General features: G+C 38.6%; 1 protein-coding gene across 6 annotated transcripts in view; it reads left to right on the forward strand.

Annotated features, from left to right (window-relative positions):
- The window catches only part of NNT (nicotinamide nucleotide transhydrogenase), a 94,788-nt gene that overhangs the window by 21,685 nt on the left and 47,812 nt on the right, over positions 1-25,291 (forward strand). For all 6 annotated transcript variants that reach the window (XM_039234158.1, XM_039234160.1, XM_039234157.1 and 3 more), the window contains exons 6-10: positions 1,375-1,463; positions 6,832-7,019; positions 22,983-23,116; positions 23,410-23,601; positions 24,216-24,369. In XM_039234158.1, coding sequence (XP_039090089.1) covers positions 1,375-1,463; positions 6,832-7,019; positions 22,983-23,116; positions 23,410-23,601; positions 24,216-24,369 — 757 coding nt within the window. The remainder of the gene's footprint in view (positions 1-1,374; positions 1,464-6,831; positions 7,020-22,982; positions 23,117-23,409; positions 23,602-24,215; positions 24,370-25,291) is intronic.

A 25,291-nucleotide genomic window follows, 5' to 3' on the forward strand; every position in this document is an offset into this window, starting at 1 on the left:
GATGCTTAGCCGACTGAACCACCCAGGCACCCCTTGACTAGCCTTCTGAAAGAGGTGGAAGGAGATGTGGGCATGATGGGTAGGTGGGAATTTATAAGCTTCACTGTTTCCTGTGGGTGGCTTTTTTTTCCCCTTTTTTTCTTTTCTTTTTCTTTTTTTTTTTTTTTTTTTACAGCAATAAGGAGTTGCTTCAGTTGATGGGAAGTATAATAGAACTTTTCTCTGGAAGGCCCATACCAGACTGCAGACAACACTGCTCTTATTGTGTTTCTTAGAAGGCTGGGGGACTCTTGTTTCTGAGGAATTCTTTGGTTTTCTTGGCTCTGACTCTTCCATGGTTAGGGACGTTAGTTATGTTGCTTTGGTCACTCAGATTGGTTCAAAATTAGGTAGTTGGTCACCTGCTGTTCTTTCAGAAGCATTTGAGCTCAATATAGAAGGTAGATATTTTATCAAAGTTGTATCCATCTTTGAAAGTTATTTTGATATTTTGTGAACATAGAGGAACTTAAAATTTGTGAGAGGAGAGACAGCTAGAATGCTGTGCTGAGAGATTATTTCAGTATAGATAGCTTTTACACACTGAGGAAGATCTGTTAATCTCTTTTTCTTTAAAGATCACTTTATTAAAAAAATTTCTTGTTTATTTTAGAGAGGGAGAGAGAGCATATGTGCAAGCAGAAAAAAGAAGTGCAGACGGAGAGAGAGAATCTTAGGCTTTGTGCTCAGTGTGGAGCCAGACACAGGGCTTGATGCCATGACTCTGGGATCATGACCTGAGCCAGAATCAAGAGTCCGACGCTTGACTGACTGAGCCAGTCAGGCGTCTCAAGACCTGTTAATCTTTAACATGTGTAATCCCCAGTGTGCTGTATCTGGCTTCCACACTGAGATGCTCGTTGTCAGGCTTTTGAGTGAAGGTTGTGGGCCTTTGCCAGAAGTTGTTCCCTTGATAAATTTTTAAAAACAGTGGTGGTTCAGATAAAACGTTGTCTATCTACTCAGTATATTTATTGAGGGCTGATTGCCACTGCCGGCACCAGCTGGTGTATAATTGGGTGCTGTGTACCAGGAGCTGATAATTATTAGCTGATGATTTTTTATAACCAGTTGATAATGAACTTTATTTAAAACATACAGGGCACCTGGATGGCTGAGCCAGTTAAGCGTCCAACTTTGGCTCAAGTCATGATCTCACAGTTCGTGGGTTCAAGCCCCATGTCGGGCTCTGTGCTGACAGCTCAGAGCCCGGAGCCTGCTTCAGTTTCTGTGTCTCCCTCTCTCTCTGCCCCTCCCCCACTCGCACCCTGTTTCTCTCTCTTTCAAAAATGAATAAGCATTAAAAAAAAAATACTGTTCTGTCTTTTCCCTTAGATTCTGATAGTCGGTGGTGGTGTTGCTGGGCTGGCTTCTGCAGGTGCAGCAAAGTCGATGGGTGCTATTGTTCGGGGATTTGACACGAGGTATGTGCTCTACAAGTGATGGCTGTTAAGGTAAAAACATTTTGTGTCAGGTGGATATTATTCTTTCTTTAGAATTTATAAATGAAAGTTGTGCATTGAAAACTGCTTTACAAGCTCTTTACATTGAAAAATGTTTCTACTTCTTCAAAGTTAATTCAAAGTGGAAAAATATTACCTAGTGGGGAAAAAAAATTTAAAGACCCAGACTCAGTACAACTGAAATAATTTAAAAAGCAGAAGAATTGAAAACAAACGACTCGTATTCAGTTTTGTATATTGTTTCTTTATGTGGATTAGCAGTTGGACCATAGTTATTCCCATCTTGAGTTTGTAATTTGTTGCTCTGCCGTGTCCTATTTCTGTCCAGAATATGTTTCCAAGTCAGGAAAGCCATGAACCAAGGTGTCTGTGAGTTTGAAGAGAGTGGCATAGGAGATATTTTGGGGGCACCTGGCTGGCTCAGTCAGTAGAGCATATGACTCTTGATCTTGGGGTCATGAGTTTGAGCCCCACATGGGGCATAGGGTTTACTTTAGAAAAAAGTCAGCATAGGAGACTGAGAGCAGGGGAGTGAGAGGTATGCTTTGCATTTTATGGATAGAAGCAAATAAACCTGATTGGGCAATAGTAGAGCCCCTCGGTGAAAGTACTCAATTGTGTTCATTGCATAGTACTTTAAAGCAGACATATCAGCTTTTTATCGAATTCTTTAAAGAAAAGTTTGATTAAAATTGTTCTTCATTTCAGAAGATATTAGATACTGGATTTTATTAAATGCTTATTGAGAATTGATGTCATTTTTGTGTATGAATTCTATTTTGAGGTTGAAACCCATTGTTACTCATTATCAGCTGAGATCAGTAGAGGAATAATATTGCTGCCAAGCTTGAATATGGAATGATCAAAAAAAATTGGAACCATTCAGAGTTGGAAAGAATGTGACTTCTGGATTAAGGAACGTTCCACGGAATATGATTTACAGTGATTACCTGGAGTTTACAGAAGTGATGTACTGATAAAAAGCTGTCCTGCTGAAATGAGAAAAGGCATTTCTGGTGTAACCAGGATGCAAGGCAGAGTTAAGCATATCATTTGTGCTTTTAATTTTTAATGTTGGCTGATGTGAATTTTTGAAGACATCCAAACCTGGAGAAAGGAGGTTGTGCAAGTTTTCAGTGTAGCGACAGCAGCGTTAATGTGGAAATGTGTGTATTTGGCTTAGAGATGATTTGAAACTTGGTGTTGGGTCAGCTGCAGAGAACTTACTCTGTACTTTGATGTCATTGGTTTAGATAGTTTACAGATCTGATAGCTAGAGGATAGCTGTTCCTTAATTCCATTTTTATTTACTGTTTACTAGGATAGCTCAAGTACACAATGAATAAAGATGTGGCTGAACTGATATAATGCTTTTCTAAAGATTATATATACCTCAGTCACTATTTTGAGACTATGGGTTGGTATCATAAATATGAAATTCAAACGTATTAGAAAATACACTTGATTATAAATTCTTGTTGGAAGACTGAATAGTATATATCTTCAGATAAACATCCTAAAAACTTAAGGACAACTCATTGCCCAGTAATACTAAAGCATGATTTTTTAAAAAATTTTAATGTTTATTTATTTTTGAGAGGAAGAGAGAGACAGAGAGCTAGTGGGGGAGGAACAAAGAGAGAGGGAGACACAGAATCCAAAGCAGGTTCCAGGTTCCAAGCTGGCAGCACAGAGCCCAACACAGGGCTTGAACTCATGTACTGCGAGATCATGACCCGAGCCGAAGTCGGATACTCAACCGACTGAGCCATCCAGGGGCCCCTAAAGGAGTATAATTTTTAAACTTTTTCAAACAATAACTAAGAGATTCCTCTGGTAACAATAGTAAGTATCCTACCTAATGCCTGTGTTGCAAAGTTTAGAAATATAATAGCTCTACTTTTTCCTCTTTTTTATGTCTGTGTGTGTTCCAATAAAGCTTTATTTACAGAAGTAATTAGCAGGTCAGGAGCTATAGTTTTCAGACACCTGTACTAATGCTTACTCTCTTCCAGGCATTGTGCTATGTGCTTTGTTTAATTTTTCTTTACAAACACTCAGGGCACCTGGGTGGCTCAATTAGTTAAGCGTCTGATTCTTGTTTTTGGCTCAGGTCATGATCTCAAGGCTGTGAGATCAAGCCCTGCTGGCTCTGCACTAGGTATGGAGCCTGCTTAAGATTCTCTGTCTCCAGACATAGACTAGCGCCTGGGTGGTTCATTCGGTTGGGTGTCTGACTTCAGCTCAGGTCATGATCTTGTAGTTCATGAGTTTAATCCCTGCATCATGCTCTGTGCTGATAGCTTGAAGCCTGGAGCCTGCTTTGGATTATGTGTCTCCCTTGCTTTCTGCCCCTCCCCTGCTCATGCTCTGTCTCTGTCTCTTTCTCCCAGAAATAAATAAATATTGAAAAATATTTTTTAAAATGTAATTTTACTAATAGTACTATTTTAACTGGCTTTGTTTTTAATTAACAGTTGATTGTGAAGATCTTTACTTACCCATAAACATATTTAATGGCTGCATAGGATTCCACTGTGTGGAAGTAGAGTGACTAATTAGTCCTCTATAATGGACATTTTCACTATGTATACACAATACTGTATATATGTATATGTAAGAACATACGTATTTAGAGATATCTCATTATTTCCTTAGGATAAATTCCTAGAACTGAAATTTTGGGGTAAAAAATATTCATGTCTTACATTTTGATACCTTATAATAATTTTAAGTGATAATTATTTTGATCACAAAGATTCTAAAATAGCATTTATGTTTTTGATTATACATGTCCATTATTGAAAAATGCAGAGAAATATAAAGAAGAAAATAAATATACCTTGTATAATTCTATCAGCTAGACACAATTGCTAATGATTTCTTTTGGTATAATTTCTTTTTTTTTTTATTTTTTTTATTTTTTATTTTTTTATTTATTTCTAGGAGAGAGAGAGACAGCGTGAGCAGGGGAGGGTCAGAGAGAGAGGGAGTCACAGACTGAAACAGGCTCCAGGCTCTGAGCTGGCAGTCAGCACAGAGCCCGACGCGGGGCTCGAACCCACGAACCGCGAGATCATGACCTAAGCGAAAGTCGGACGCTTAACCGACTAAGCCACCCAGGCGCCCCTCTTTTGGTATAATTTCTTATAGATATTTATGCAGGTACCCTTTGAATGAAATTGTGATCACTCAAACACACATATATGTATGTCACTGTAAATTCATCTTATTTCATTGAAACTTGTAGATATTTCTAAAACTTTGTAAACAGCAATATCCCTTTGGCTGTAAGGGATAGAAAACACCAACTTAAACTGGCTTAAACTCTTAAGTAAAGATATTAGCTCTTTTAAATGAAAATCCATGGGAAGGAGTCCCATTTTCACACTCGAGTCAGCAGCTCATTGGTGCTGTCCAGGACCGGGTTCTTTCTGTCCTCTCGGCTGTCCTTACTTAGCTTTGGCCAATTTCCCTATGTCACAAGTTGGCCTCCCCGGGCAATCTGGACTACAAGCTTCCTTGTTCAAGCCAGCAGAAAGGGTGAGAACCTCTTGCTCAGTCATGTCCTACCCTTTGTGTCCCCTCTCTGACCATGACAGTTGCTTGGGACTAATGGCCTCAGGCCACAGTTTGCCAAACTTTCCTAATGGCCAGAATTACCTGCAGCTCTTGCTACAAATATAGCTTCTGGCCTGTCCCCTGGAGATTGTAATTCAGAGGTTCTTAGAAGGGGTCGCTGTCATTAGGGGATTCACTCTAGTGAGATAGGGATTGGTAAGTTAAACATACTTTCCACTGCAGAGCTGAGATCTTCATTGGCTCTGGTTTTCCAACCAGTACACAGTGCATGGCTAGAGTTTATTTTTTTAAACTGCATGTATTTTTGTATAATTTAAATGTGTTGGCTGTTCACATTTTAACATATACCATTTATAGATTGCTTTTTTCAAACACAATTTAGTAAAGACTGGGAACAAAAATCACTTTGTTAAAATATTTCTTAGAGTCCATTATGTGAGAAAAGTCCCCATAGGACAGAACATTTACGAATGCAGATCTCAACCTGAGTGATTGGGATGAAGTCAAATCTTAACGTAGGTCAGAACTCACGTCATCATTGACAGTGGAGACCCAAGAAACATAATTGATTATTGGAGTTATCAGTAGTGAAATTCCTTTTGTAACTGAACTAAGTAGAAGTTGGAATTCCCTATAATTTTTATTTTTCCAGAAACAAAGTTATAGAAGTGATATGTGCTCCCGGAAATAATTGAAATAGTCCAGTCAGATATATCAAAAGAAAATCTCGTTTTGAAGATAAACAGTTCATTCTTAAAACTCAACACCCAAAACCAAATAATCCAGTTAAAGACTGAGCAAAAGACATGAACAGACATTTTTCCAAAGAAGACATGCAGATGGCCAACAGACACATGAAAAGAGGCTCAACAGCATTGAGAAATACAGGGAAACACAAATCAAAACTATAATGAGATACCACCTTACATCTGTCAGAATGGCTAAAACCAACAGCACAAGAAGCAATGGGTGTTGGCAAGGATGTGAAGAAAAAGGAACCCTCTTACACAGTTGGTGGGAATGCAAACTGGTGCAGCCACTCTGGAAGAGTACGGAGGTTCCTCAAAAAGTTAAAAATAGAACTACCCTATGATCCAGCAATTGCATGACTAGGTGTTTACTCAGAGAATATAAAAAGACTAATTCAAAGGGATACATGCACCTGATGTTTATAACAGCATTATTCACAATAGCCAAATTATGGAAACAGCCCAAGTGCCCTCTGACTAATGAATGGATAAAGAAGATCTGGTATATGTGTACAATGGAATATTATTCAGCCATAAAACGAATGAAATCTTGCCATTTGCAACAATATGGATGGAGCTGTATTAAGCTAAATGAAAGAAGTCAGAGAAAGACAAATACCATATGATTTTACTCCTATGTGGAATTTAAGAAACAAAACAAGTGAAGGGAAAAAAGAGAGAGAGGGAGGGGCAAACCAAGAAACAGGCTGTTAACTAAGGAAAACAAACTGATGGTTACCAGAGGGGAGGTGGGCAGGGGGATGGGTGAAATGGGTAATGGGGATTAGGAAGTGCACTTTTTGTGATGAGCACAGGGTGTTCTATGGAAATGTTGAATCACTGTATTATACACCTGCAGCTGATATTACACTGTATGTTAGCTAACTGGAATTTCTTAAAAAAAAAAAACCCAACCCCCAAATATATATGTGTAAATAATGATCTTGATTTCTTTAAGGGCCTGAAATAACCACTGCTTTCCCTTCAATAATCCCCAGAGCTGCAGCTTTGGAGCAGTTCAAGTCTCTTGGTGCTGAGCCCTTGGAGGTGGACTTGAAGGAATCTGGTGAGGGACAAGGAGGATATGCAAAAGAGATGTCCAAAGAGTTCATCGAAGCTGAGATGAAGCTCTTCGCTCAACAGTGCAGGGAGGTGGATATCCTTATCAGCACAGCCCTTATTCCGGGTAGGTCATTACCCCCGGGTCTTCAGCAAAGCACTTTTACTGATGATATTTGGAAATGAGGGTGAGAGTGGTTTAATACTTGAATTTCTTTAAGTAAAAATTGATTTGCTTTCTAGGAATTGAGAAAGCATATGAAAGGCAGAAAAGACAGAAGTCACTGTAGCCCATAGAGAAAAATGATCGTTGATAATGTGATATGTTTTCATTCAGTCTTTTTTCCCATGTATTTTTATCCAGCTGTGTTCATAGATCATATTCTACGTACAAAATTCTATTTTTAAGTAATTTCCTATTTACACCCTTGATAAATTGGTGTTTAATTTATTTCTGTTCTCTTTATTAAGATACTACGTTCTTATTGTAGGGCATTCCAACAGGACGGAAAACTATGAAGAACGAAAGTACAGACCTAAAATTTCACCAGAGATGACTGTTATTAATATTTTAATCATTTTTCCATGCATGAGAGAGAAAGAGAAGGGGACTTTGTGTGTGTGTGTGTGTGTGTGTGTGTATGTGTGTGTGTGTATTTGTGCAATTTCCGGTATATATTTTTTTACTAAAGGATATGACACTTTATCACTTTTTAATTATTTCCTTTGGCATGTTTGGTCTTTGCAACCAAATTGTAAGCTCTTTGATGGCAGGAATTACTTTTCAGTCCTTTAACACATCCTCTTCCAAAAAGTGTTCTTCACTCAATAGATGATTGATGCCAAATCAGTAAGCTCTTATTAATCAGTAAAGAGTAGCTTAATCTAGCAAGTTTTATGAGCGAAGAAACATCCTACGTTTTATGTTCTTTTCTTCCTTTCCTTCTGAATACCATGCCGACTCTAATATTTTCCTTTCTGAAAGGAAGTGGGCCAGATGATGAGAGTTTACAGGGTTAATGGTTACTTGTGTCAGATCTCACTGAAGGAGACTTGCTTTCTCTGGGGGACTGTGGAACATTAGAAGTTGCTTTGTCCTGAAGCCATAGGAAGGGAGAAATTTTCTTCTGGCATCTTCCCCTGACTCCCCAGTCTGAGTAATGTACAAGCAAAGGCAGGAAGTTGATTGACATCATATCTATGAGCTTGTGGGGGAAAATATGTCTCTCAAGCTCTTCTTTCTGTCCTGTTTACCTGAGTGATATCAGATAGGTAAGCTGGTCACTTAAGACAAACAGCATCCCACTAGAGCTGGCTAGATGAAGCGAATGGACAGGCTGGTGATATCTGTGAGTGTACAAGTGAGGCTGGGTCAGTCACTGGAGGTGGAGGCAGGTCAGGCAAGCCAGGGGCTCAGGGTGGTATTTGTGAAATCTGCCAGCTACGATAGGACTCACGAGCAAGCAGTGGCAGGAGGGCATTTAAGGATTTTGTTCTTTTCTTCTGTGGCAGTGGCTTCTGGCCCAGCTGTTGCATGGGTGGCTTTGAAGGAGAGATGGAGTGGCCTTTACTGTAGCCACCATCTGACCTTTGCAAGTTAGCTGCACAGTGGAGAGGAGTTATGAACGGACTAGATATAACAAGTGGCCAGTAGAGGGTGCTAAAACACTTTCTTCTGGAGTACATGATGCGGACATGAAGCTAGTTTTAGTCAAGTCATTCTGTCATTGGACACAGGATACTTTGGACATAGTATATAGAGTTAATTACTGATTATAAAGCCCAAAGTAAGCAATACAACTCAAGATTTCTTGTGTAAAACACATACTGACTTTTAGGGTCTACCCTTCCCCAATATCTTTTTTTCCCCACTAGTTCCCAATAGTAAGTCTACTTTAGTAAACAGTCAAATTGTGTGATAGTCTTAAAGAAGACTTGTTAAAGATGTTTTGTTAATCTGTTCCACTGAGCCTTTACTGTTTTCCACCTTTTCTGAAGCCGTGATCTGCTCAGAGCACATTTAATTTAGACAAAGTCCTTGACCAGTAGACTGACCCAGAGCCGCTATTCAGGGGGCTGTTCTTTCTGTTTTCTTTCTTTTTTTGAAAACCAAAAAAAAAAAAAAAAAAAAAAAGACAATAATATTACAAGGAAGAAGATGATCTTTCTAAAGATCTTTCTTATTCTTTGGGGAATTGAGTCCTGAAAGCATAAAGCATGAACATTTAAAACAAAAAGATGAAAAGAGCCTATTCAGGCATAACACCCTTTGAAACACTGTCCTTGGCATTGAATGTTTACTGGTTTATATCCTGAGACATTGCATGGGTCACCTGATGGTGTGTCGAGCTCATGAAAGACTCTTGGAACAGAAGCTATTCTTAGGTTTGAGTGGATCCAGAGGGGGATTAAGTCAAATGTCAGAAGTCCTCCAAGCTGAGATCGCTAGGACCCGGGTGCCTTGGAGGCTGCCCTTAAGACCTGACATGGATTAGAACTCCCAGAGGGGCACCTGGGCAGGTAGCTAGCTTCAGGTAGCAACCTCAGGGAGTTGGTAAATTTTCATTCCTCCAAGTCCAGGGGCTTGAAAGAACAACGATGTATTTATGTAGATTGGGTGTGGAATGAAATGTTTCTGTAGCTCACTAATTATTATGCTGCCTTGTATCATCATCTCGAGTCCCTAGACTGGGTTGGATGAAGGGTTAAAGGAGTGTCCTTGAGTGTCCTTTGACGCAGGTTGTTTTAGGATAGGGCTGACGGTCCCGTTTTGTGGTGCTGTGCACATGAGGGAAAGCTCATATGCTTTCCTGTCCAGCTTTTTGCCCTTTGGGGCTCCTGTTAAAGAGGAAGCAGCCCCACCCTTTGGTCATGTTCAAGCTGTGCTCATAATCTTTTCTGCTAAACTTTTTGAGACCCAGGAGATTTTTCAGCATCTTTATAGTTCTGGCCCCCTTTTAGAGAGACTTTCCATAGACTTGGAATATTTCATCAGGAACAGACTGAATCAGGTTGCAAATTTGATGGGTAAGTTAGGGAGGGGTGGGGCGGGGTGAGGAGGAATCATAGTGATTTAGCAATACCTGTTAGGCATATTTCACCTAAGTTCCAGTAAGAATGAGGAGTTCTGTGGTACCCATGCTAAATCTTCTCTGACAGAAACAACCTTCTTCACTGAAAATCTTCCTGATGAGTGCCTCACTAAAAAAAATTGTAACATCGTAAGCTCTTTCAGCTTTCCTGTTCTTTTTACCCTCTTCTCAGGCCTTGACCTTATTTTGTAATTGAACTATAGCTACTGAGAGCCTGGGTTTTTGTTTAGTAATGACGGTAATGACTTGGACCACTGGGGTTCCCAGCGTGATTGGACAAAGGCACTGGAGTGATCAGGATTGACTTACAAGCCCCACCCACCATGCCTTCAAGTTCATGTCCCTTGGTAAGGTATTTGTTGCCTTTTAGTTTCTAGTTCTCATTTAGCCTTTGGGCCTCATGTTAGACCTATTTCTTACTCCCTGGGCCTAATTTCAGTCATGCTGGCTGCTATTATCTTTTCAAATAGGCCTTTGCATATATTGTTCCTTCTCTTTGGAATGTTATCCCTGCCATTTGAAATCCTGCTTAACCCAGTTACCATTTCCCCCCCCAGTTTCTGCTCTCTCCTACTCATCCATAAGCACTCTTCTTTCTGCACTCCTAGCACTCTGTGCCACCTATGCCCTGTAGTTTCCAGTCTCATTGCCCCTTAGTGGCCCCATGCAGCACATGTTGGGCTTCTTTCTGTCATAGTGGGTGCCTACCACAGGGCCCTGTGTACAGCTGGGGTCCGGTGGCGGGTGCCTACCACAGGGCCCTGTGTGCTGCTGGGGTCCGGTGGCGGGTGCCTACCACAGGGCCCTGTGTACAGCTGGGGTCCGGTGGCGGGTGCCTACCACAGGGCCCTGTGTACAGCTGGGGTCCGGTGGCGGGTGCCTACCACAGGGACCTGTGTGCTGCTGGGGTACAACAGAAGATACTGAGCTAATAATCCTGGATGCCTTCCTTAGGTCTTTGTTGGTACAGCCTTTTACTTTTCCAGTGCTATCCAAGGAATGAGAGAAAACACTCTGTTGGCTCATGTTTGGATGGGAATACTGCAGAGGCTAACCTAAGACTGGGAACCTCACTTTCTTAAACTTCCAAAACTAGGGCGCTTGCCAGGTTTGCGATTTGAGGTGGTGAGCTAGGCCTTTCCAGAAATAGACTTAGGAAGTAGTGGAAAGTCTGCCCTGGAGTTAGAAAGTATCTCCCAGCCAGGAAGGAAAATAGTCATTGCTTGATTATAAATTATAATATCTCAGGCTGTATATGCTTGGACCCCTTTTTAGGCACAATCCAGATTATGGTAACAGTACTTCTTATCTACACTAGATGGGGTCTGTAGAATATACCCCTCAAAGGACACTTGTGGTAATTTTACATGACTCTGGAGAATTTGCAATGGGGGTGTGGTGCCTTAGGCATATCACTCCAAACTGGAGAGATTTTGCAGTCTCATTGGAAAATCATCATTGGTTCTCCATCTGACATTACTTTTGTCTTTTTGAGATCTATCTTTCACAAAGAGCAGAAATACAGTACAAAAGAATAATTTTTCACAGTAATGTTCACACTTGTTCTTTCAGGCAGGAGAATAACTGATACAGTGATAATACTTGCCATGGGTGAAATTCCACAAAGATCACATGGCTTTGACGACTCTACAAAGTTTTTGCCTAACGTAAAGGTTTATTGTTCAGAGTGTTCTTTTCCTTCTCTGTAAGCATGATGATCTTACAGGACAAAACTTACATAGATCAGTCATTTCTCACTTTTCTTGAATTATTTATCGTGTTTTTTTACTGACTAAACTGATTCATCTGTCTCCCTCCCGTCCTCAAATGTATTGTATGACTTTATGGAATTTGTAATATTACTTCTACAAAGTTTCATTTGTTTTCAGAATTTTGAAGGACAGAGAGAAACACTTAAATGTTGCAACATCAAGGGTTGGTAACCACAGGCTGTCTACACACCTCTAGGTAGCTTTCAACACGGACAGGGCAACTTGTCATCAAGAGGAAGATGCCAGGACCAGGGAGTGTCCCATTCCCATTTATCAGTCATGATTTCTTAGAGTGTGTTTGAGCACACTTAGTGAGTTATTGGCCCAAATTTAACAAATGTTCATTAGGAAAATTTATGGCACAGAATTATATTCTGGTTTGGTCTGTTATTTCTCCAAACATATGTAGTAAGATTGGAAGTTGTGTTCCCCTTCCTGGCAGTCCTTGAGTTGAAAAGGATTGGGAGGCTGAGGCCACCTCTGGGGAAGCAGCACCCCATGGGGTTACTGCTAAACAGCTAGTACTGCCTAGTACTAGGCAGTTTCTGTGTTTCTGTGTTTCCTTCTTTCCACGTTACCTTACTTTCTTGTGCCTCCGTGTTAGTTAGGGTGTGCCAGCTGCTATAACAAATCAACGCAAAAGCTCAGACATTACAGAGATTTACTTCTTGCTCAGTGAACACTAATGGGTGGTTGACACGTTGGTGGGCATCTCTGCTTCACGTGGTCATCTGGGGATTCAGGTATGACAGTGTCACCATCATCATGGTGAGGCTCTGAAGATCCCTGTAGGCACTGTGTCTCCCCTCTAGCCAGTCAGAGGGAAAGGGACGTAGAGGAATGCTCATGGGATGCCTAGAAATGGCACATACCACTCTTGCTCACATTTCTTTTGCTAAGACTTAGTCGCATGGCCAAATCTAACTGTGAAGGAAGCTGGGAATCGTCTAGCCTTGCGCCCAGGAATAATAGAACGTTGCATTAGTTTGCTAAGGCTGCCTTAACAAAATCCCAGATTAAACAAAAGAAATTTATTTTCTCATAGTTCTAGAGACTGGAGGCCCCAGGTCAAGGTGTGGGCAGGTTTGGTTTCTTCTGAGGCCTCTCTCTCTGGCTTGTAGATGATCCTCTTCCTGCTCTGTCTTCCCATGGTCCTGGTATCTCTTTTTTTAATCCACACTTCTTATTTTAAGGATATCAGTCAGACTGGATTAGGACCCAACGTAATGGCCTCATTTTAACTTAATCACTGTTCTTCAAAGGCCCAATCTCCCAATATCTTCATATTTTAAGGTAGTAGGGGTTAGGGCTTCAACATATACATTTTCTGTGGACATAGTTCAGCCCATAACAAACATGGATTTTGATGAACAGCTAATAGCCATTTCCTTTTTCTTACTTTGTAATTTTATCTGCTTATGTTTAATATATTCACTGGGCATCAGATCTTAGATTTAGAGCCAGATAGGGTAGATTCAAATTCCAGTTTCTCTGCTGAAGAGCTGATGTGTCTCTCTGAACCTCAGATTCCTCGTCTCTGAGAAGGGGGTAAACATTTTTATTTACCAGAGCTGATTTTTGAATAGATGAAGAAAAAACTGCAGGGTTGGGCTCATGGCCTGGCATAGAGAGCATTAGCATCATGTAAGGCTCAGGGCCTGGCATAGAGAGCATTAGCATCATTCTCTTTCCTGCCATGGGTGATGCCTGGTCTTGCCCATGGTACTCAGGACTGAGAACTTACTGACTTTGTCCATAGAAAGCCTAGACATTCTCAAGGATTATATGGAATGCCTAAGACGGTCCCTGAAAGACTGAATTTTCTGAAGAAATGCATTTCATTAAGCTATTTTTGTCAATTAATCTCATTTTGACCTAAGTTGAATACATGGGAAATAACCAGGATTATTTCTATTTTTACAAAGAATCTTGTGTAATAAATATTCATTTTTTCAATTTTCAAGGCATTTTGGTAGCAAAATGCTAAACATGCATTGGAGGGAACACAAAGAATGTTATAATTTAAATAAAAATATTATACATTTCCTGTTTGTCTTACTGTTTAAGTTTGGTAGACTGCTTTAGTGTTTTAATAATTCCCATCATTTATATAACCATGGTAACATCTTGACTAATTATGATTTTTATTACACAAAGTTTTGTAGCTATGAGAGGTAAATTATTAAGATGATCCTTAAAATTTTTTTTATAAATGTTCTTTAATTATTAGGTAAAACTTGTTTTTAGGTTTTTTTCTTCAAACAGATCTTTAGGGATTTCTCCAATTTGCTAAAATATGCTGTTGACTAATCCTATTTCGTAAGTATTACATTTAGAAATATCTCATAGTATTGAGTTTGTAAAAGCCAAGGTTTTGCTGGCCTGACTTTCTCTCTATCTCTAGTTCCTTACACAAATAATTAATTGTGCAGAGAAAATTTTTCTTGGATAGAACTCACAAAGCATTCTGCTTGGGTTAGAATCTCTTTTCATGGACATAGCTGTCTATAGCCTAGCTGGTGATAACATAGATGAAGGGATTAAATCAGTATGTTGCTGTCTGCACCATGGGGCTGCCTAAATCACAGACCCAGGGGCACCTGGGTGGCTCAGTTGGTTAAGTGTCCCTCTTTGGCTTAGGTCATGATCTCAGGGTTCATGGGTTCGAGCCCTGCATCAGGTTCTGTGTTGACAGCTCAGAGCCTGGAGCCTGCTTCAGATTCTGTGTCTTCCTCTCTCTGCCCTTACCCAACTTGTGCACTCTCTCTTGCTCTCTTGCTCTCTCTTGCTCAAAAATAAATAAATAAATAAATAAATAAATAAATAAATAAATAAAAAAAATACCTACATAGATACATAAATAAATAAACCTAAAAATTTTTAAAAATCACAGACCCATTAGTTCAGTGGATCATTCAGCAGTTTATTGCCACTTCTTGTGGCAAGGATAATCATTTATCTGTTTTTCTCAAAGGTATATGTATATGTATATATATATACACACACATATATATGTGTATATGTATATGTATATATATATACACACACATATATATGTGTGTATATGTATATGTATATATATATATGTATATGTATATACATATGTATGTATAAGAAATTTTTTGTCCTTGTCTGCAACATTTTTATAGCTTAAGACTGAGTGCTTTAACGCCATCTGTTATTTTGAAACTCCAAAATTTGGTGTGTATCAATTAGCAAACCTTTGGTGTGTATCAATTGGCAAACCTTTGGCTGCCAGAAGCAAAAATTCCAACACAGTCTGCTTTAAATAAAGATTTCTTGGGTTGTGTATCTGAGGAACATCCACTTGTAAGTGTGGATAGGTGTGCTGACATCAGGAGCACTTTGGCTGTGCTCCCTGTAGTCTGCCATTTTACTCTGCTCTGTGAGTTGTCCTCATCCTCAGTAGAAGAAGTCAGCAGCATTGTGGAGCCTCTAGTCTGCACCATAGGACATCTGGAAGACAAGTCAGGCTCCCTCTTGAAGAGCAAGGAAACGTCTTTCTCAGAAGCCCTTAGTAAACTTTCCCTTGCTCTTATTGGCCTTAACTGAGTTTGTGCTCATTCCTGAACCAATTCGTGGAGGCAGGGCAATGAGATGCCCCTTGGCTTACATCTGGATTTCTGAACTGGTAACTAATAACATGATGAGATTATCCTTAGGCCAGCCTGCATCTGGAGTGGTTTCTGAGGTTATTTCTGCTGAAGTTTATGGACCGTGTGGAGAAAATGGCAATCAGAGTAGTGACAAGAGGAGGAAATAGGTGCTGGGTAAACAACAATGCTCAGTGCAAAATTGTGTTCTCTTATAATGGTATTTCTTTATGCATAAATGCTGTAGTTCAGAATGTCTTTACATCTGTATTTTTCACTGAGTCAGAGGATAGTATTGCATTCTATTAATAATTATCCTTGTTTTCTTAGTACTTGTTCATGAGAAATCTATTTTGGTTTGGATAAATGTATTCTATAATTTATATATTTTTTAAAGCTTATTTATTTATTTTGAGAGAAAGAGTGTGCGATTGCATGCAAGTGGGGGAGGGACAGAGAGAGAGAGAGAGAGTCCCAAGCAGGCTCTGCATTGTCAGCATGGAGCCCAACGTGGGGCTTGAGCTCAGAACTGAGAGATCATGACTTGAGCTGAAATCAAGAGTCAGATGCTTAACTGACTGAGCCACCCAGGTGCCCCTATAATTTCTATTTTTAATCTCTTTGCTACTATATTGTTGAATATACTGTGATCTTGTTAAAGGCAGAAGGTTTTTCTTGAGCCTGTCTAATTTGACACCTTACCGGCCAGGAGTCCAGGAAGTTAGAAATTTCCCCATCTGACTACATGCTATGGAATAATCCCAGTAAATAATGCTAAATACTCTTTGGAATCATTATAAAGTTTTGTGGTAAACCCATTTCATTTTGGTGTCTTGTTGTTCTTAATATTTTTAGTGGTTTCCTCTTAATGGTTTTTTGTTTCATTTTGTTTTGGGTTTTTTGTTGTTGTTGTTGTTGTTTTGGTGTGGTTAAAGTTGTCTGAGGGCTTAATTCTTTTCCTAGTAAGGTAGACTCTGAGAATTTTTTGATTTCAGATGATTATGTTAGGCCTGATTCATTTAATGAAGTATAATATGTTATAAAACTTGCTGGTAAATCTTTACCCATTGGTATTTAGTTTAAGTTAAATCACTCTTGTGAAATTAGCGCTGATTCTTTTGCTGTGTAGCCATAGTTGTTAAAGCTATTTTTTTCCTTTTTTTAAAAAGTAATCTCTATACCCAGCATGTGACCCAAACTCATGATCTTGTGACTGAGCCAGCCAGGTGCCCGTAAAGCTGTTTTTAGAAATTTCTTCTAGAAGTTTCTAGCTTTAATACTTTTAAAACTTCATCTTATTATTTGTTTAATGAGAAAATACATGAGTATGGAAAGTATTCTATGAATTCTTGAACTATGAATTCAATCATATTTAAGAATGAATTTGTGTGGATCACGGCCATACATGCATACATCTAGAATCAGTGTGCATGTGAGGCATGTTTGTCAATTCTTGGTGTACACAGAAATTCAAGGATACCTTACACTCATCTATGCTGTCCCTACTCACCCTAAATAATGGCCAACCAATTGGGAAACTACAGATTTTTAGATAACTGCTTTATTAAATACCTCAGCTATTTTGAATAATAAAACAGTTTACTGACCTCTGAATATAGCTTCTTTCAGTCCTAAAATAGTAGTCTTCAGAACTGTAAGGAAAATTTTCCTTCCTATCCAGCCTGCACAAGGCAAGCACCAAATATTAGTTGAGTGATTAAATGAATGCATATTTGAATGATGACTGCGAGTGCATGGTGTCCTACCATTGTCTTGGCTGCAGTATAGATTCCCAGCTGCGAGGGAGCCTCCCGAGGAATCTTACCAGGGAACTTAATGTTCAAGAACCAGAAGGCACCAAGAAATATTTCATGACATTGTACATCATGCCAAATCTTTCACCCACAGCATGCATTGTGCTACAAAATACATTCTAAAAAATTCTCTTGTGGATTTTTTCTATCATATTGATTTTTGTTGTTGTTTTGGGGGAAAGTGGTTTGAGAAAGTGTAAAAATTTTGGTTTATTTGTGTATCTCCTCTTTGGCAGATAAAATTACAAAATTAAAAGAAATGAGCAATCAAAAGGGGAAACCCCAATTGTGCTTGCCTAAAAAACAAAAAACAAAACAAAAAAAACCAAGCATAACTCTTATTTGCCCTTTTTGTTTTTCAAGTTTGTTTATTTTGAAAGAGCAAGAGACAGCAAGAGTGGGGTAGGGTCTGAGAGTCGGGGAGAGAATCCCAAGCAGGCTCCTCACTGTCAGCACAGAGCCTAATGAAGGACTCGAACCCATTAATTGTGAGATCATGACCTGAGCCAAAATCAAGAGTCAGATGCTTAACTGACTGAACCACCCAGGTGCCCCTGTCTTCTTTTATTAATTCTTCTGACATCTTCTACAGTTATGTCTTGAAACATCTGATCACTTCACCTTTTATTCTTATATCTAAAATCTATACCAGACTCTCTGGGATGTATCGGACATCTCTTTATATTTGTAGGATTTGTATTAAACATTGGATATATTCTCTATGTTTTATATTGTAAAAATCTTCCCGTTTGTTATCCATCCTTAGTCTCTGACTCACTTTGTAAGTGTGTTAGAAGCACTCTTTGAAAGGCTGTCCCAACTGCATAGCTTCATTTGCTGTACCAGGGACAGCACAGAATGTTGAGTGAAGCCTTTCAGTTGGTAAGTAAATAGATTGGTCTGCTGGCATTTTTAAGTTATTTTAATTTTCTAGTACAACTCTGAACCTATGTCTTCAACTTAAAGAAGAAACTGGTTGTGATTATGCAGGAGTACTTTATTGTTTTTTATAAAAATAGTATGTGACTTTTGGAAATGCAGTACAAAGTAGAAAATAAAGACCACCCATCATCTCTCTACTTTGTGGAAAAATACTATTAACATTTTACCATTTCCTTTCATCCTTTTACCTTGCATTTTTATCATGTTAGATAAGGATACAGTCTCTTTCTCATTTTCTACATATAATACTATATCATAAATTATCACCTTGATATAATATGATGAGTCATTAAGAAATCTTTGTAAATATATTTTAGTGGTTTTGTAGAATTTTCTTGTTTGAATGTACCATATTTTGTTTAATAGTTCCCCAAAAGTTGGGCTTTTCATTTAATTCCAGTTCTTGCCAATTAAAAATAATGCTCTAACCTTTTTTCTTTGTCATTCCAATGTGTGTATTTTCATTTATTTTCCCAGGATTAGTCAAATCTTAGAAGTAGAGTTACTGGACAAGTAGATATCAACATTTTTGGCCATTTGATACATGTTTGTAAACTATGCTTTCCTGAAACTTGTGCAGCCCATAATCTCATAAATAGAACATCTTGTTACTTGTTTCATTTCAACAAAAATGACTTTTTTTTTTTAAGATTTTATTTTTAAGTAATCTTTACACCCAATGTGGGACTTGAACTTACAACCCCAAGATCCTGAGTTGCATGCTCAACTTAGTGAGCCAGCCAAGTGCCCTCATTATTAAGATTTTTTGACTCTTTCAGTTTGAGAGGCGGAAAAAAAGGTATCTCACTTTTTGTAACTCGTATTTCTTTGATTTGCTATGAGGGTGAACTTTTTTTTAAAGTTTATTTATTTATTTTGAGAGAGAAAGTGTGAGAGAGAGAGAGCATGTGAATAGAGAAGGGCAGAAAGTGAGGAGAGAGAGAGAATTCCAAGCAGGGTCCACACTGTCAGCGCTAAACCCAAGTGGAGCTCGAACTCACAAATGGTGAGATTGTGTCCTAAGCTGAAACCACAAATCGATCACTCAACTAAGCCACCCAGGTGCTCAGAGGGTGAACATTTAAAAAAAATTTAGTTGTTACTATTTCTCTTAGAATTGAGCATTTGTGTTTGTTGTTCATTTATTAGGACCTTAGTGTTTTGTTTTTATTTAAATTTCTCTGAACTTTTTAATATATATTTTGTCATATTTGTTTTTGAGGACCATAATATATACATTTTTTTCATATTTAAAACTATTGATGTTCTCCCCATTGCTTTAAGAAATTTTTTTTTAAGTTTACTTCTTTATTTTGAGAGAGAGAGACAGAGAGAGAAAGAGAGAGAACATGAGCAAGCACATGCACGGAGGCAGGGGAGGGGCAGAGGGAGAGAAAGAATCTCAAGCAGGCTATGTGCTATGAGTAGGGGAGCCTGATGTGGGGCTTGATCCCACGATCTGCAAGATTTTGACCTGGGCCAATGTCAAGAGTCCGATATTTAACTGACTGAGTCACCAAGGCACCAAAGAAAATACTTTTTAATCCAAAAACTAGAGAGAGATTCACCAAGGCTTTCTTTTTTCTCTTTTCCTTAATGGGTTAATTCTCTTTTTTAAAAATTTCATTTATTTTGAATGATCTCTATACCCAGGGTAGGGCTCAAACTTATGACCCTAAGATCAAAAGTCATATGCTCTTTCTACTGAGCCAGCCAGGCTCCCCAAGGGTTGATTTTCTTATAATTCATTCTGATCTATAGAGTTTAGTTTGAAGTCTGATAGTAGATTCACAACCCCCCATACCTAACTAATCATCTTATTCTTTTTGTTCCTTCTGTTTTGTGATGCCACATTATCATGTATTACGTTTTTACCCTAGGAGGCCATCAGGGTAAATAGTATTTTGAAATTTCCTTCTCAGTCTTTCTTCCTCTTGAACTATTCTTTTGAGGATTTGCTCATTTGGAACTTTTATGTATTGCCCTGCTCCTCTTTTGGCTCTATTTTTTTCCCTTCTGTTTTCAATTTTCATTTCTACACTTTTCAGAATTAAAAAAAATTAATCCACATGTGAATGCTTAAAAGCCAGCTGTACTGTTCTATTCATCATTGTATTCCCTGTAGCCTTTATTGATTTTAAATTATAAAATTAAAACTAGCTCTTAAATTTTTTTAGGTTTATTTATTTATTTTGAGAGAAAGAGAGAGAGAGTGAGAGAGAGCGCGCATGAACAGGGGAGGAACAGAGAGAAGGAAGAGAGAATCCCAGGCAGGCTCCATGCCGTCAGCACAGATCCCAGTGTGGGGCTCAAACTCACTAACCATAAGATCATGATCTGAAACCAGTTCAAGAGTTGGACACTTAACCGACCAAGCCACCCAGGTGCCCAAATTAAAACTAGCTCTTATGGAAAATTTAGGAGATAAGGAAAAGCACAAAGAAGAAAATGTTCTTAGCATTCAAAGATATCCTGGTATGGCTAAATGTTATACTATAAAGAATTTATTAGAAACTATATAGGATATGTAGTATTTTTTTAATATATGTGTGTATATAAATATATATGAATCCCTCATAAATGTATTTGTGAATTTTTATACCAAATGGCAGTAGTCTATACATACTATTTAGCTGTGTGCTTTTTACTTACAATAATTTAATGTGTCTTAAATATTCCTCTGTGACTTAAATTTTAACTCATCCTCTATTTATTTGACTATACACTAAATAAGTTATGTGAAAGAATATCCTGTCCTTTCAAAAGTGATTGAATTTCAGAGTGACAATATGGACAGAATATTATTTTTGTCAAGATTCAAGTGTGTGTGTGTGTGTGTGTATTAAAGTTGTATCAGCCACTGAATAATTGTTTTGTGAAGCTTGAGTGAGTAAAATCAAAGACACATAGGTAATATATTGGATGTTTTCTAGGGAATCTGAATGTTTTTGGCAACTTGAGGTCTTGTAAAGTCAGTAGGGTTATAGTCCAGGAATTGATCCTTAAGAAGGAAGGAATCCAGAATTTTTAAGGTAGGAAGAAATAATTAGATGCCAAATCAAATGTGTGAAGTCGATGGCTATATAGTTAGTGCAGTTAGAAGTCAAAGGGGGTGGCTCTGGATCCAAATTGCAGTTTAAGGCACATCAACCTGAGACTGGAGGGTACAGGTAATGTGTGAGGAAAAGGCTGGTTAATGGAAGACAGGCTCTGGACTAGAGAAGAGGAGGGGGGATGATCGTAAATACTTAGAAAGCACACATTCGTGCTTTAAATTTGCCAGTTTATGTGGATCTGTAGCTTCAAATCACTGCAGAGCTTCGCATCATAACCTTTATTTTGGGGGGAGGTGGTAGGGAAAGTCCTCAGATGTATGTGGTTTGCATCCCCAAATTGTTATGTTTGGGTAAAGTTTAAATATTCAAGCCTTTGTTGGACTGTAGTGGGGAGAGTATTATTTCCAGAGAATTTTGAGAAATGATGAAACCACCAGGACGTCAGAGTATTGTCTTTGGGGAAAATATCTCTTATTCTTGCTCTTTCTTGGAGACTCAAAAGATTATACAACAGACCGTGTGGCAGCTAGCCCTGTGTGGCTGGAGCCGAAGGTCCAGTGCGGTGGCAATGAGGGATGTGAGAAGGAGTGATTATAGACTCTGGGAGGAAGGTCTTCAGTAACAGGAGGCTTAGAATTTGGACTTTATAACTTGGAAGTATAAAGTTGGTATTGAGGAAGAGGGAAGTACTATATAAATATCCATTTGTATTTTTACAACTTTTTCCCCCATTTTTTAATTTTTCTTTTTTTAAGCCACATGTGTTCCAATCAAGCAGATTGAAAAACAGATTATTATAATGCAAATTTCATTTGAAATTAATTTCCATTTATAAAATTGATAGTCCTTTTACTAAAATTCTGTAAACACAGAGTTGAAAACTTACTGAAAGAGGAGAAGATAAAGATAATGAGGCTATTAACTCTTTACTTTCCTACTACCAATCTCACAAGTTCATTTCCTTTGTCTTTTTGCTTAGGTATTTTTATTTTATGAAACTTGAACACGGTAATATACTGACAGTGTGGACCCCCATTTGAACATACTAATATGTTAGTTTGGTGCTTTATCTTCTATGTAAGAGTTAGTGAATGAATTTAAAAATGTGAACTATCTCAACTAGAGTGTTCCAGAAGAACAGGGATCTTTTCTGTTTATCATTATATGCTGAGCACCAGGTATAGGGCTTGGCTCATCAGAGGCAGAACAATAGTGTTGGGGGGAGGGAATAAAAGTGTATGTGTGATTCCCAGTCCCAATCCCAGGTTGGGAATTCCTTTTGTTTTCATTTCATGGCGTTTCCCTGTCTCTCCTTGAAGTTATCCTGTGTTAACCGAAGGTAGATTAATTTAACATGTTGGAAAATCTGGTGAGATTTGTTAAGATGTTTGGAAATATTATATTTTGTAATTCATAAATTGCTGGTGAGTATTCCCCCTTGACTTTTGTGATCTTTATGGATTGTCTACTTCAGGTGTACAGTTTCCTTAATAGCTTATTATTATGCATTAAAAAAAAAAACCCAGGCAAATGGTTATGTCTTCATGAGCGGTGCTGGATGTAAATCACTGGGGAAGAGTCACACGGCTCCCTCCAGCATATCAGCTTTGCAGTCTGTACTAACCATATTTCTTCCTTAGGAGGACCAGTGCTGCCTGTGTGTAGACTTTTGGGGTCTCTTGAAAGAGTTAAAATTTCAGATGTTAAATTTTTGAGTCTTCAGAGACTACTGTAATAATTAGAAAATAGAGTTTAAAAAAACATAATATAATTTGTTCTGTTTTCTTTCTATTTTATTAGGTAAAAAAGCTCCAGTCTTATTTAGTAAAGAAATGATTGAGTCAATGAAGGAAGGTTCAGTTGTTGTGGATTTAGCTGCTGAGGCTGGTGGAAACTTTGAAACCACGAAGCCAGGAGAACTTTACGTTCATAAGGTACAGGAAGCAGCTGCTTCTGTCTGTGGACAGTGTCCCATGGCTCACCACAGTGATTTGCAAGAGAGTGGTTATGCCTATAAGTGTTCAGAGAAACTGAGGCCTGAAAATTTTTTAAATTAAAAATAGGTACATTTAAAGCTCCTTTTGAAATATACTCTGTTTGCGAGATGTGTGTATATTTATAAAGTCCATAATTTCACAGTTTAGCCTTGGCTATGACTGAGAATTGTCTTTGCAGGAAGATGAACAGACCGGATTAGATCTTTCAGACTATATTTTTGTTCACGTAGGGAGTTACTCACATCGGCTACACAGACCTTCCCAGCCGAATGGCCACTCAGGCCAGCACCCTCTATTCCAACAACATCACTAAGCTCCTGAAGGCCATCAGCCCTGACAAAGATAACTTTTATTTTGAAGTGAAAGACGACTTTGACTTTGGTACCATGGGTCATGTCATTAGAGGAACTGTAGTGATGAAGGTAAGAGACCTGTTCCTTCCTGCATTTTCATTACAAATGTATGTGTTGTGTATAGAAATTACTTAAAATAAAATTTTTAGGGGCACCTGGCTGGTTCAGGTGGTTGGGCATCTGACTCTTGATTTGGGCTCAGGTTGTGGTCCCAGGGATGCAGGATGGAGGCCTGTGTTGGGCTGCCTGTTGGGTATGGAGCCTGCTTGGGATTCTCTCTTTCCTCCCCGCTTCCCCTCCCTGGCTCACATGTGCGCTTGTGTTCTCTTTCTCTCTAAAAAAAAATTTTTAAAAGAAAAATTATATTTAAGTTTTTAAAATGTTTATTTATTTTTGAGAGAGACAGAGCATGAGCAGGGGGAGGGCCAGAGAGAAGGACACAGAATCTGAAGCAGGCTCCAGGCTCTGAGCTGTCAGCACAGAGCCCTTCGTGGGGCTCAAACCCATGGACCACAAGATCATGACCTGAGCTGAAGTCGGACACTTAGCCGACTGAACCACCCAGGCACCCCAGAAAAATTATATTTCAAAGAACAGTTGTTTTTCCCTAGCACTGTCGCTATCTTCTGTGTTTTTGAAGTGCTGGATTGACTTTTTAACATTGTTTTTCTGATTTCTATTAGGATGGCAAAGTGATTTTCCCTGCTCCCACCCCGAAAAATATTCCTCAAGGTGCCCCAGTGAAGCCGAAGACAGTGGCTGAGCTGGAAGCTGAAAAAGCAGCTACAGTCACCCCCTTGAGGAAGACCATGACTACGGCTTCTGCATATACAGCAGGTGAGGGCCCCATTCCTTAGGGGTGCGTCCTAATTGTTTGGATTTTACAAGACATGCATTAATTGTCAAAATTTAGTGAATGAAACGCTGTTCTTCGGATTCCATTAGGAAGTGGGCCTATTAGAAGCGAGTTTTCATAAGCATGTTATTGGCTCACATCTGTGGCATTATACAGGCACTCACCAGACACTGGAATGAATGTGTATGAGAACTTTTCTTTCATGGAAAACATTTAAAATATAGCTGTTAATAGTTTTATCTTCCATCAAATATATTGAGTAGTGATGTGTGTCAGATTGTGTTGGTGTTAAGTGCCTGTAAATGTGGTTATTTATTTATCTGTCTTTGTGGGTTATGAAACATCAGTTGTGATCATCTGCATGTTGGGTAAGACTAGGGAAGCAAATGTTTGCATTGAAGAACAAACAGTATGGTATAGATAGAGCCCTTGATTTTTTGTCTACCATCCTAGTTATTCACCTAGTAAAAAAAATTTGATTTTTAAATTTTCAATTCTTTCTTTACAATATAACACAGATTCTTCACTTTTCGGTTCATCTTTATGAAAACATTAAACAGTGCCTGTAAAAGAGTGATAAATATCCATTCTGGGTATGAAATGGTTGAGTTTGAAATATGGACATTTGGTTTTAAATTGGTTTCTCATAGAATGAATTTAAAATATTTAGATCTACTTAAGAGCCAAAGCAAAAAAAACAAAACAAAACAAAACATAAACCAAACTATAAAGAATTAAGGACTAGCACCAGGCACACAATTCTTGTAGCCTCAGCATTCTTCAAATTCCCATGTGAGCCCAGATGTTTGAAAGCGAAATGTGTAACTCTCCTTGAATAAAGAGCAAGTCTCAGCAAAATAACTGAAAAGCCTCTAGTTCTGAACATGGTGAATAGATGGGGCC

Source organism: Hyaena hyaena, unplaced genomic scaffold (genome assembly GCF_003009895.1).
Source record: "Hyaena hyaena isolate Hyena2069 unplaced genomic scaffold, ASM300989v1 scaffold_83, whole genome shotgun sequence".
Taxonomy (NCBI): Eukaryota; Metazoa; Chordata; class Mammalia; order Carnivora; family Hyaenidae; genus Hyaena; species Hyaena hyaena.